Raw genomic sequence first — 12629 nt, 5'->3', positions numbered from 1 at the left:
GCCGGGTCGGCTGGGGTATATATTCAGCGCCATGAAGGCGCCACTCTAGGGGGCTCCACAGCCGACCCGCCGGTGTTGCTAGGGTAGAAAATCTTCCGACGATCGTGCACGCGGCGCGCACACACCTAATGGAATGGATATGAGCAACACATCTCGAAGAACAACAGTTACAACGGTGAGTAACCGTCTTTTCATCAGGCTGTTCACCACAGGAAAGAGGCCAAACAATTCTGCTGGCCCAGATATTGTGGATTCAAAGACATATTTTAAAATTAACTGTTTTCCAACAAGGCTTTAGCACTAATGCCCTTTCTGTTTTTTTTAAAAAGCTATTTGAAAAATTCTAGCCCAAATATAAAAGGAGCAGTGGGGAGGCATTCTTAAGAGGTGAACTCTATCCCTTTCGTGCATTTAGGTAATTAAAATAGACAAACATATTTATGTACAATTCAAGCTATAAGTGACTGGGGAATAAGGACTACCTTTACTGAGGAGAAAATGGCTCTTTCACTCTAAACTATAATGGTAATAAATGGCAGTGAGCACATGTGGATCTGCCAGAAGTATTTAGCAGCTATTGAGCTTTTGCCCTTGTGCAATAAAAGTTTCATAGTTTAAGTTGAAGCTGACCTACAAAGGTTACAGGATACAAATCAAAAGCCTGCCGTCACTCACACTGAAGACAATAGCAGAACTTGCACTGACTTCCATGTTTTAAACTAACAAAAATTCCATGTACTCTCAGAATTGTTGGCTAAGATTTTTAAAACTGGGGGCCAGATTTTCAAAGGTACTTGGGAACCTAAAGATTCAGATAGGCTCTTCTGAAATACCCAGTAGGTGCCTCAGTTCATTAGACACCTAATTCCCATAGAAAGGCAATGAGAGTTAGGCACTCAGTCTGCTTAAGAGCTTTGAAAATCCCATTAAGAACCTACCTGCACCTTTAAGTGCCTGAACACCTTTGAAAATCCGGCCTTGGTGCCTACAGCTAGGTTTCTAAGTTCATGTTTAGGTACCTATATAAATGACCTGATTTTCAAAATTGCTCACGTCCATGAGAATTGCTGGGTGCTCAGCACTTCTGAGGAAATTCAGAACACTTATTAGATGCCTAACTTTAGGCATCCAATTTTGAAAGCTTGACCATTTGCAGTACAAATCTTGAGATCTGATGACAGCAATGGTGGAATACCACCACAGTGAAAAGCTTTTATGAAATATTTCAAATAATAATTTTCTGAAATTTGTCAGTTAGTTTAGATGGCTTAATAATTAGAAAAAAAATTGCAATATGAAAGTAATTTTATTCTTTCCTCTTATTGGTGGCCACCTGCTAGCCTGTAAATTGCCTGTCTTTAGGAAAAGGCAAACAATACTTTTTAACAGGTTTGTGTTACCCCACTTGAGAATCCCCACAACAAACCCAAGCACTAAATAATATGAAGTAATACAGTTCAAAATGAGGTTTCAGTTGATTATGTTTATTTTATAATGTGAGCCTGATTATGAAGAGGTACTAAAGATATTCAGTTGTAGACTATTGTTGCTAATTATTATTGTTGTACTGAACAACTGTTTGAAGAATAAAAATTATATGCTTTATATCTTCTACACATTCTTGGAACTCATTTTAATGATCTGAACTCCCTTGGATATATTGTTTCTCTTCAATAGCGAATGCACAATGTGTTCTTAAAGCCAAGAAAAACTAAATCATTACAGGAACAGTGACATATAATAGTATGATTAATAGTTCCAGATCTGTCACTTCTCATGAGTTATGCAATTATTCCCCTCCCAACCCTTACTAAATAAAAGTTTCTTTCAGCAAGAGAAAGTATTAAAAAAAGAAAGAAAGAAGTACATTAGATTTACTTATTTTGAAAAAAAAAGAGTAAAAAAACTTTCCTCTTTCCTTTTTTCAATATATGTATTATATCTCTTCCCTGACTTTTTCTTAATTTTTAAAAGCACTGCCTAATTTAAAGTGGGAAGGTAAAATAAATTAGGAACTGCAATAACAGGAACAAACCCATAGTTCATCTAACTCAGTTCCCTGTCACAGACTGTGAACAATACTGGGTGCTTCAGAAATTGTTTACATCTGCTTTCTATTTTTTTTATTTATAAAGTATGTCTATGCCATGTACAGTGCTTACTATTTCTGAACATATCCCAAGACAGAAGCTCCAGAAATAAGCAGATCTCCAGAGATCCACATGATCTAATACGGCTCCCTCAAGATATCCAAACTTCATGTGTGTTTGGAAACAGAAAGAAATGATCCTAAATAATATGCACAGGTTATGGATAATTGTCTCCTTAATTGTCCTAAGAATAGCTCTGTCTCAGGCTCCATCTACAGCTTATTCTACGGTCCATGAGCTCAGACATAGTGTTCTTCTTTTTCATTGCCCCAGCAGTTGCCTTGTTTGATGTCGAACTCCATAGTTCTCCATACAATCCATGTTAAACAATTAATTACTATCTTCTGTTTTGGGCTAAGAAGTCTATCCTATATAACTGGCTACAGACAAACCCACTCCAACGTCAGCACTTGAAATCTTTTTGGGACCAATTTACTTGGCAAGTTATTCCCACAGAAAACCTCACATTTAAACTGTGAGATAAAGCAGACATTTTATGAAATGAGGGCCTTCTCACGGGATTCCCAGATAAGGGAATTTGATGACATATTGTTCACGGATTCAGGGACTGGATTCTGCCATAGCAACACTTGCCACCTGATCAATTACACACCAGAGAGAAAACAATGAATACGCAAAGTGAACAGTTCATGAACCACTGGCAGCTTAAAAATTATTTGGCAAAACTATTTGGTGAACAATGATTTTATCAGCAAAGGAAAAAAATAGGCTATGTTTTTGGAATTTTTGGTTCAACAAGGATTGTTTAACAAGCTCTATTACCAATAGGAAAAGCACAGTTCAAGCTAATGTCATCTATCAGTACTGTTGATTAACATGGACTGGACTTTTAATTATGCCTTCACTGGGCACATTCCTGCCACGCCTTTCTGAATGGACGATGACATGCCATTTACATGCTAGCATCATATGAATGCTGTATCATGAGCTCTATATCCAGTGCATTCAGAAGATTACCAAGGGCAGGATAGTTTGGATACAGACTGCTTCCCTTGCACTCTGATTCAAAATAACACGAGCATTAGTGACAGTAACACACACCAACAAACGTAAAATTAAAGCACTGTACAAAACCACAGGGCACAGAGTCTTACTTTAGAAAATGGCACTTCAGAGAATTTCTGATACACCATGTGACACATTTATATCATGTTAAATGCTAAGACATTATAATGCACAGAAGAAAAGACATTTACAGCACAAATTCAGTTGACAACCACCCACAATTGGGATAGTACATACCTCCTTGGCCATGTCAGTGTATTTCTGCTTTTCTTTTGGGTCTAGAACAGCCCACCAATCTGCCAATATCTTGGTAGCACCACGATTGTCCAGACGGGGGTGTTCCTGCCGCACAAGGGAGCGATGACGTTTGCAAAATAAAAGAAATGCGTTCATTGGCCTGCGGGCTCGCTGCTCTGAGGATTCATCATCTTCTGTTTCATCAGCATCGTGCTCTAGACCTTCAGCTCCAAGAAGTTGGACCTATTAGCACCAAAAGAGAAATGTTAAAAAAAATAAATCCGTCAATAAAACATGGATAAGCGTCACCCATTATATTAAAATTTGTGCATGCATATATATAACTAAGACAATGATACGCACACGGCCTTCCTAAAATATGTCTACAGAAAAAGCTTGTTCAAGCCAAAGTTTCACTCAAACTCTCTTCCCAAACTTGAGCTCATCCTGTTGAGTTACCTTGACTATACCTTTGGTAAACTTCTTAATTTGAATAATTAAATATATACACTGAAATTTTAAGTTTCCTCAGCCTACTATAAATCCACTTTGATGTTCTTTGTTTCCTCACAGTTTAATAAAAGATAAAATGAGTGCTAACCCAAAATCCAAAACACATAAATATCCTCAAATATGTCACACATTTCTAACCACACCCAAGAAAGTTATCATTTTATCAGCCATGCTCCTGACTCTCAATGATCCACTCAAAGATCTTTACTGGACTGCCTCTCAACACAAATGGAGTAATGCTAAGGGCTTATCTTTTGGAAGGGACAGACTACCTTATCAATATCTTCTTCTTCCTCTTCTTCCTCCTCCTCTTCAGAAAAGTCAAGGATTTTCTTTGCAAGTAGTGGATGCCACTGAAGACACTTTCTCTTTGGTCGTTTCCCAGTTCCCTCTCCTTCTGTTGAATGATCCTTATTCCGATTACTGCCTTTCATTACTGTGACCTGCCATGCAAAAATAGACACAAAAGTAATTTTACCAAATTCATACAGATCACTTATGTATGTTAAGCATAAATGATCATCCTGTAAAGAGCTGAACAAACTAATACCCAATTCAGAGGTTTATCAAATACAAGATTCTCAATTTTTTTTACAACACTATATATGGACATTTAATTTAATAAGTTATTAATATGGCATTATGAGAGCTCGCTGTGGATGAATCCTTTCTTGTCTTAACACTCCCTTTTAGCTACCAGATCCACCCGTGACATCCAGATTATGACTACGTAATAATGGAGACACTAGCCCTATCTAGCTCTCAAACACACTCTTACCCAATCTACAGTTCAAAGTATTCACACTTCACCAGCTAAGTGAATCAGCAAGAGGCTTCAGGCTTCTCCCAAGCCTGTCTACTGCAGTATTTCATATTTTGTCAAGCCAGGAAATCCCTCCTTTTAGGACCAGAACATCTTGCTAGCCACTCATCTGCAAATCATGCACTTATATTTAGCAATGATGATTTTTAATCCTGTGACACCAAGAACCAGGATTTCCCCAGTGCCATTCTCAAGTGCAGTAGAGAAATCCGACTCCAAATCCTAAAGGGATGAATTATGAATTTGAAGCAAACAACAAGCAATTACACTAAAAACATTTTCAAAGTGCTTGTCTACATGAACATGTACACAATACAACCCCCCCTGAAAGAATGAAGTGCACACCCACACAGTAGAGATCATATTTATCCACCACTCTTGCATATTTGTATTTCATATTAAATGTCTCAGATCTGTTTTTATTGAAATACATAATTATTGAATGTTAACATCCAATTTAAGGTGCTGCTTATAAGATCTGATAACCAGGTGCATCTTGAAATAAGGCATAATATCCCTCCATGCACACTGGATACAAATCAATGATTCTTTTTTGAAAAAAAAAAAAATCAGATTTTGTTTTAAATTGTTTTTTATTTCATAATTCAAATAATAAGTTTTTCTTTTTGAAAAATACACCTGTTTAAAATGAAGTCTGAATTTAATACGTTAAGGCCTAAATTTATTATAATCTCTTAAAACATTTATATAAAAATAAATATACTGTATCCATGACCCTCTACCAAAACCTTGAAGTTAAAAGCTGCTTTTCTATATAAAGAAAGACTCAGGGGGAAAACATCTAATTTTTAAAGTCAAGCTTTATAAATATGGCACAATAGTTCATGTAATACACTAAGGCTAGTTTTGTTTATTAAAAATAAATTTTGTATGCTGGTTTGTGTGTTTAATTAAATCCCAGTTGCCATCCTAACACAGCTTGACAGAAATCATGAGCTAAAAGTTAATAATCTACTAAATAAGCAATATATCATTCACAATTTTCTAACATACTAAAAATGTAAAATTAATAAGAATCTGAAAATATTAAAGCTATATAATTGCTCAAATAATTATATATAGTTATAGTGTACCTTTCTAGGTAGCCAAAAAAATTAAAAAAAAGTACCAAATCTACTATAAAGGCTGTATTTAGTTATATGTTTTAATGGTTATATCAACCAATGAAAATGCACCTTTCTTTAGAAAATAACTGATGAAAATAACAAATGAAAAGTTGATTAAAATCAATTATTTAAATTGCCTTGGTTTAACTCAATCCAGCCTTCCTCCGTGTATCCACGATAAGAGTTAGCAATTATTTATGGAACTTTTTTGGTTTGTTCATTTGCATCCTTTTGTTAACATGACATTAACATACAGTGCCTAGAGTCAAAGATTATACTGATGGTAACCAGAAAAAACACATAGGAAAACGAGTTAATCTAGACAATGGATAAAGTATATAGCCTATAAAAATATCTGTGGAAGATTTTGAAAGGCTAATGGTCATCTCTCAGTGGCAAGCTAACAATAATGGCCAAATCTTGGTCCCAATGGAAATTTCATCATTAACTTCAAATAGGACAAGGGTTTGGCTATTGGGAAAGATGTATAATCATTTAAGGGCAGGAAGGCAACATGGTGAAGATGCTGCTTTTGGAACGTAACTGCAGAACTATGACTTTTTAGTTCTAGGCCAGGGGTGGGCAAACTATGGCTCGCAGGCCACATCCGGCCCGCGGGACCATCCTGGCCGGTCCCCAAGCTCCTGGCCCAGGAGGCTAGCCCCTGGCCCCTCCCCCGCAACCTTAACTCGCTCACGCCGCTGCTGGCGCAGTGCTCTGGGCGGCGGGGCTGTGAGCTCCTGGGGCAGCACAGCTGCAGAGCCCAGCCTGACCTGGTCGCTGTGCGGTGGTGGCAGTGTGGCCCAGCTCCAGGCAGGCGGCACGGCTGTAGCGCTGCCAGCCACCGGTGATCCAGGCAGTGCGGTAAGAGGGCAGGGAGCGGGGGGTGGGGGTGGGGGAGGTTGGATAGAGGGCAGGGGAGTTTGGGGTGGTGGTCAGGAGACGGGGGTGTGGATGGTGGTCGGGGGGGAAACAGGGGATTGAATGGGGGGAGAGGTCCCGGGGGGGGACAGTCAGGAAGGAGGGGGTGTTGGATAGGCCGTCAGGGGGCAGGCAGGGGCGGGGGGGCAGGCAGGGGACAGGGAGAAAGGGTGGTTGGATGGGGCAGGGGTCCCCAGGGGGCCGTCAGGAATGAGAAGAGGGGTTGGATGGGGCCAAATTACATGTTCCATTCCAAACACAATTTTTAGTTATTAATATTGTGCCAGATTCTCAGCCCCAGCTCTGTCCCCCTTTGCATAAGGGTACATAATTTGGCTGCCTCTGAGCAGTTGAGAAATTCCTTGTTGGGGGAAACTTACTTGCACAAAAATTGCCAAGCCCCTTTAAGTGCCCCCTTCTGGCACAGGAGTTGTGTCAGGAGAGGGAGAGGGCAGAGCTCATCTCCACTACACCAATTCTCTACTGACACATGGTCAGAAAGCATCCATAAACAGATTTCATAGGTTAGAGCAGCCTAACTTATATCTGGGTCAGAGTGCTTGAGAATCAGGAAGCCACAACAGAATACAGGTTGGCACAGTAAAAGAATCCAATGCAGTATTTTCAAGATAGAACTTTCCATGCATCATCTCATCCAAGACGTGGTTTTTGTTTAAGTTTGGACAATATCCTTTTGTTCACTTAAGAATTACATGAGGGTAGAGGGGGTAGGGGGAGATGACATAAGCCACTTGCCCCATATGATCAAAGCTTCACTGGGGAACATGCACACCAAAGGTCAGAAGCTACCACAAGAAGTTCTAACTTGCGTAATTTCAATAGTCCTCAATGAAAAAGGAAAAAAAATCAACTTCAAAAGAAGTTGGTTCAGTAATTTTAGAACTGGGAACATGTGTACCATTTTGATAATTTCACACATGTGTATTCGAATTGTTATTCGTTCCTTTCTCCACATTAACACATCAGGGACCCCTTCAGTTCTGGATGCTTCAGAACTTACCAACTTTCCCATAAGATACTTATTTTATTGTTGTGTGTATCATCTTGATTTCCCATTAATGCTAATTTAAGACCTGCTTTTCATGTCAGTTATTTCACTGATAATTATCTGTAACCAATACTTCTTTTAAAATTATATTACCGGCACTATAGAAGTCTCATTACTATTTCAAAAATCAAGTTTAACAGGCAGTTTTCTGCTCCCCCGAGTTTTAAAGAGGATTAAGATAAATCTTCACAAAAGATAAGTAATCCCACAGCATGTTTTAGAAGTATTTTCAATTATATCTGAAAATGTATCCAGCAAGTAGTTTTGGAAAAGGCAAGTGAAAACAGGACCTGAGCACTAGCCATTTCTAAAATCCGTAAGGGATTCACGTTGTGATCTTTATTTATTATTGTCCCTTGCTCACAAATGATTGTTTATATTTTCCCTATACATAGGCCAAACATTGAGTACCTAACTATTCCTTAAAAACAATTAACTGAATTGTGTACTCATTGTTCTGCACATTACTGAATGGGTAAAAATGAATATTCAGCTTCCTGGAATTTAGTTACAATAATTAGGTTGTTTTTTTTTAAATTGTGATATATTTTACCCTTGCAGTCATTATGATGCATCTATTGTGAGACTCTCAATAAGGCAGCTACCAGCTCACCATAACAAGGGAACAAGAATCTCAGGTCTGTGGTACCAAAATCAATCAAACCCCTGGATATTAGAGAGGTAGATCTCTTTAGAGATACACACATGGTCTCTCCTCCATCGAGGCTGGAGTAGTCTCTGATAGGGCCTGAGCCTGTACCCCTTAAGTCAATGGGACTTCTGCCATGATTTCAGTGGGAGAAGGATCAGGGCCACAACAAGGCCAGCTTTCAATCTTCCCTCTAACTTTGCAGCAGGGCAAGGAAACCAAACAAAATGCCCTCATGAAGTATGCAAAGCTATATCCTGTGCCATCAAGACACATTCCCCTCCCACCAACTTTGAGGAAAATCACAGGAGGCATTTTCAAGCTATTTGGATCACTCTTTTGTAATGTTTTAGCTTTTCTGATTTTTTTTTTAGGGGAGGGGGGAGCTCATTTTATTTTACATAATCTTTGCTCTACACATTTCACAGTAGTTTTAATTTGTTGGTGTCTACTGAGAATGATCCTTTGTACTTTCTTCTCCTGGCAGAAGTCTCTCACAAGAGGAAGGCCAGAGAATTCCATAGGTGGATGTAAATGTTGTATAGAAAGGATATCAGCCTCTACCAAATTCTGTAAGACTTTTCTTTTGCAGACTGAAGCTGAGAGACCACATGCTGAACATTTTCCTTTTGAATAGGTTCTCTCTCCATTCTCCCCATGTGCTCCACAGATACAGTATACTCATAATGACATATAGTCATAGTTAGTAAATTACTAAGGGTTGCTTAACACGGCAGCAAAAAATACCTCTAATCCACATGAACTTAATATTTCCCTATTTTTTCCTTTCAAGTTCTTGGCTACTTACAGTATTACCACACTGGATAAAATCCAGTTAAAGTTCAAATGAACACATAAATAAGTTAATGGTATCTTGTACTATACTACCATTGCTTACTTATTGATTAAGTGAACATTAATGGAATTCATTTAGTTGAATCTTTAGGCTCTTATGTTTATCCTTTTTTCTTAATATATAATCAATAGCATAGTAGCTGATTGTTTCCTACACAGGGAATTGATCATGGATAAATAAACATAGCCAGATCTAATGGAAAGTTTACACTGACTACAAATGACATTTCTATGTTCTTCACACAGCTCTATACACATATGGTGATGATACACACTAAGGGCAATGATCTCAGCTCCGGATGCAAAACTATTAATAGGTCTCCAATAACCATTCCACACTGCCATCAATAGTAGTATAAAAAACGCTCTTTTGACTCCACCTCGCCACAACACCTCATGGGAAAATCACAAAAGGTAATGAGGTGCCTGCAAAATTAGCATGGCCACTGTTGCATTTGTAATTCATCTTGGAAGAGAAGGCACACTCTACATAAGAAGAAAAAGTCAGGGCTGGCAAGCCTCTCTACGGCTAACTTTTTGGAGAGATGGTTGGGGATTCAGGCTCTCACCCTGCAAGGACTTTACCCTCTGAGTAGTGCCACTGAAAGCATCAGGATTACTCATGGTGTGGCATGCTAAGCACTTGCAAGAGTCTTTACAGGACTGAACCCTTAGTCTTGCAATCCCATAAGGGTAACAAAAGAACAGTTACATTAATATACATTGCACAGAACTGCAACTCTCGTAAGTGCAATTTATGAAGTACATCACATCAGGAGAGGTATCAACTCTCCTATAATCTCAGTAGAGCTAAATGGTATCTTCCAATCTGTCTGAGATGGACAGTCTAAATAAAAAGATGATAATATAGATAAACAAGATAATTTTTAAAGCAGCGTTACTATGAAAAGAGAAAAGGAAATTGAAACAAATTCACAAGCTTGTTAAATTACAAACAATTGTCAGGTACATGCTCAATAAAGAATTGATACAAAAGTAGGAGAAAGAAGAGTTATGTTCCAAAATATTGGACAAAGTATGGTAGCCTTGATTAAAATGAATCATACGTGCTGTATAACATCAGCAGACGATTCTTGTCAAAGCTTATGTTCCAGATCCACTGACAACAGAGATACCTCCAGGGTGATTGTTTACAAGTACCTTTCATGCAGAGATACAGATGAGATGTGAAAGAGAAATTTTACCAATAGAATTGTTGTCAAAATATTTTTTCAGCCTTTTCCTGCTGGCTATCTTTTTATTTTCTGTTGCTGGAAACACAATATTCTCTGTACACCCAATGCAGGCTTTCAGCAGAAAAATGTAATGAACTGTAAAAATGTAAATTTTTTTTTGGGCGGGTAGGGATTGTTTTTGGTTTTTACACAATTTTTTTTTTCAAATTTAGTTATAGAATTAGATGCAAATTTTCATCTTTAAAAATTCAACCCCCCCAAACTGTTTTATTGTGCCTTCTCTCTGACATCTACTTCCGCCCTCCCTCTTCCTATGTTCCTAGATTCTTTACAAAACAGTACGTAAAAATAAGACCAATTCCATGGTCTTAACTTTGAGAACATTGATAGTTGCCTGCATAATTTCTTAACCTTACATGTTGCATTAACACTAATGGAGCACCTACAAAATTATACATTTACGGTGTTGATCATCAAAGTCTTTACAAATGTCTTTACAAGTAATTAAACATTAGGAAAGTATTTATACAGTCTCTACACCAATAAGCTTGGCAAAATTCAAGGTTTTTTTGTTTGTAATTTCAATATATAATGTCTATGTTTATTTTCAAGCATTTCTTTTTATCAATTTAAATTTCTACAGTTGCAGGGAGATGTCAAACAATTATGTAATGACAGACTGTGAATCAAAATGAAGCTTTATAATTGTTAAAACACAAATTGTCAACATCACATATCAACATATACAAAGTAAATATCCCTATATCAAACCCCTAGAAGTTCTCAGACAGCATTTCTCTTACTTTGCCTATCTGTAAATTTTTATCATCAATCAATATTTCCTGACATTTACTGATAAAAATCGAACCTTTCCAAGCCTACAAAAAGACAGTTACCTTTTCCGTATCTGGTGTTCTTCGAGATGTGTTGTTCATGTCTATTCAACTTAGGTGTGTGTGCTCGCCACATGCACTGGTGCTGGAAGTTTTTCCCTTAGCAGTATCTGTAGGGGACTGGCTCTGGCGCCCTCTGAAGTCTCGCGCACATGCCACAGTATAATGGGCGTCACCGGTTCCCTCCACCCTTAGTTCCTTCTTGCTGGAATCTCCGACAGTGGGGAAGGAAGGTGGATTGCGGAATGGACATAAGCAACACATCTCGAAGAACAACGGTTATGGAAAAGGTAACTGTCTTTTCTTCTTCGAGTGATTGCTCATGTCCATTCAACTTAGGTGACTTCCAAGCAGTACCCCTCGGAGGTGGGTAGGAGTTCACAGATGCGTAGATTGCAACACAGCTCTGCCAAACCCAGCATCGTCCCTGGCCTGCTGAGTGATGGCGTAGTGGGCCGTGAACATGTGCACCAAGGACCACGCCACGGCTCGACAGATATCCTGGATCGGGAAGTGTGCCAGGAAGGCCGCCGAAGATGCCTGCGTTCTGGGGGCTCTGACAATCGGCGGCGGAGGGACTCCCGCCAACTCATAGCCGGTCCGAATGCAAGAGGTGATCCAGTTAGAAATTCTCTGCGTGGACACCAGGAGGCCCTTTATCCTATCAGAGATGAAAAGCTGAGTCGACTTACAGGAAGGCTTTGTCCGATCTAGGTAGAAAACCAGGGCCCTCCTTACATCCAAAGCGTGAAGGTGCCTCTCTTCACTAGTCTTATGGGGCTTAGGGCAGAAGACCGGAAGGAAGATGTCTACTTTCCACATGAGCCAGGACACTACCTTGGGAAGGAAGGCTGGGTGGGGACGGAGCTGGACCGTGTCCTTATAGAAGACTGTGTACGGCGGTTCTGAGGTCAGGGCTTGCAGCTCAGAGACTCGCCTTGCCAACATCACTGACACCAGGAAAGCGATCTTCTACAATTGATGAGACAGGTAGCACGAGGCCAAAGGCTCAAAGGGCAGGCCCGTGAGCCTCGACAAAACCAAGTTCAGATCCCACTGAGGGGCCGCGGACCGAACTTGAGGAAAAAGTCTCTCGAAGCCTCTGAGGAACCTGACTTTCATGTCATGGGAGAACACCATCTGCCCCTGGATTGGCAGATGAAAGGCAGA

The 12629-nt window shown here is 39.3% G+C and overlaps 1 protein-coding gene across 6 annotated transcripts in view; it reads right to left on the bottom strand.

Moving 5' to 3' along the window:
• BBX (BBX high mobility group box domain containing) overlaps positions 1 to 12629 on the bottom strand; it is a 209828-nt gene that overhangs the window by 106056 nt on the left and 91143 nt on the right. For all 6 annotated transcript variants that reach the window (XM_054045385.1, XM_054045389.1, XM_054045378.1 and 3 more), the window contains 2 exons: positions 4199 to 4369; positions 3414 to 3656 (listed from right to left, as the gene is read on the bottom strand). In XM_054045385.1, the coding sequence (XP_053901360.1) occupies positions 3414 to 3656; positions 4199 to 4360 (405 nt within the window). In that variant the 5' untranslated portion in view covers positions 4361 to 4369. The remainder of the gene's footprint in view (positions 1 to 3413; positions 3657 to 4198; positions 4370 to 12629) is intronic.

The sequence above is a fragment of the Malaclemys terrapin genome, chromosome 1 (genome assembly GCF_027887155.1).
Source record: "Malaclemys terrapin pileata isolate rMalTer1 chromosome 1, rMalTer1.hap1, whole genome shotgun sequence".
Lineage (NCBI taxonomy): Eukaryota > Metazoa > Chordata > Testudines > Emydidae > Malaclemys > Malaclemys terrapin.
Note: the sequence above shows the minus strand (reverse complement) of the source record. Positions and strands in the feature narration are given on the sequence as shown.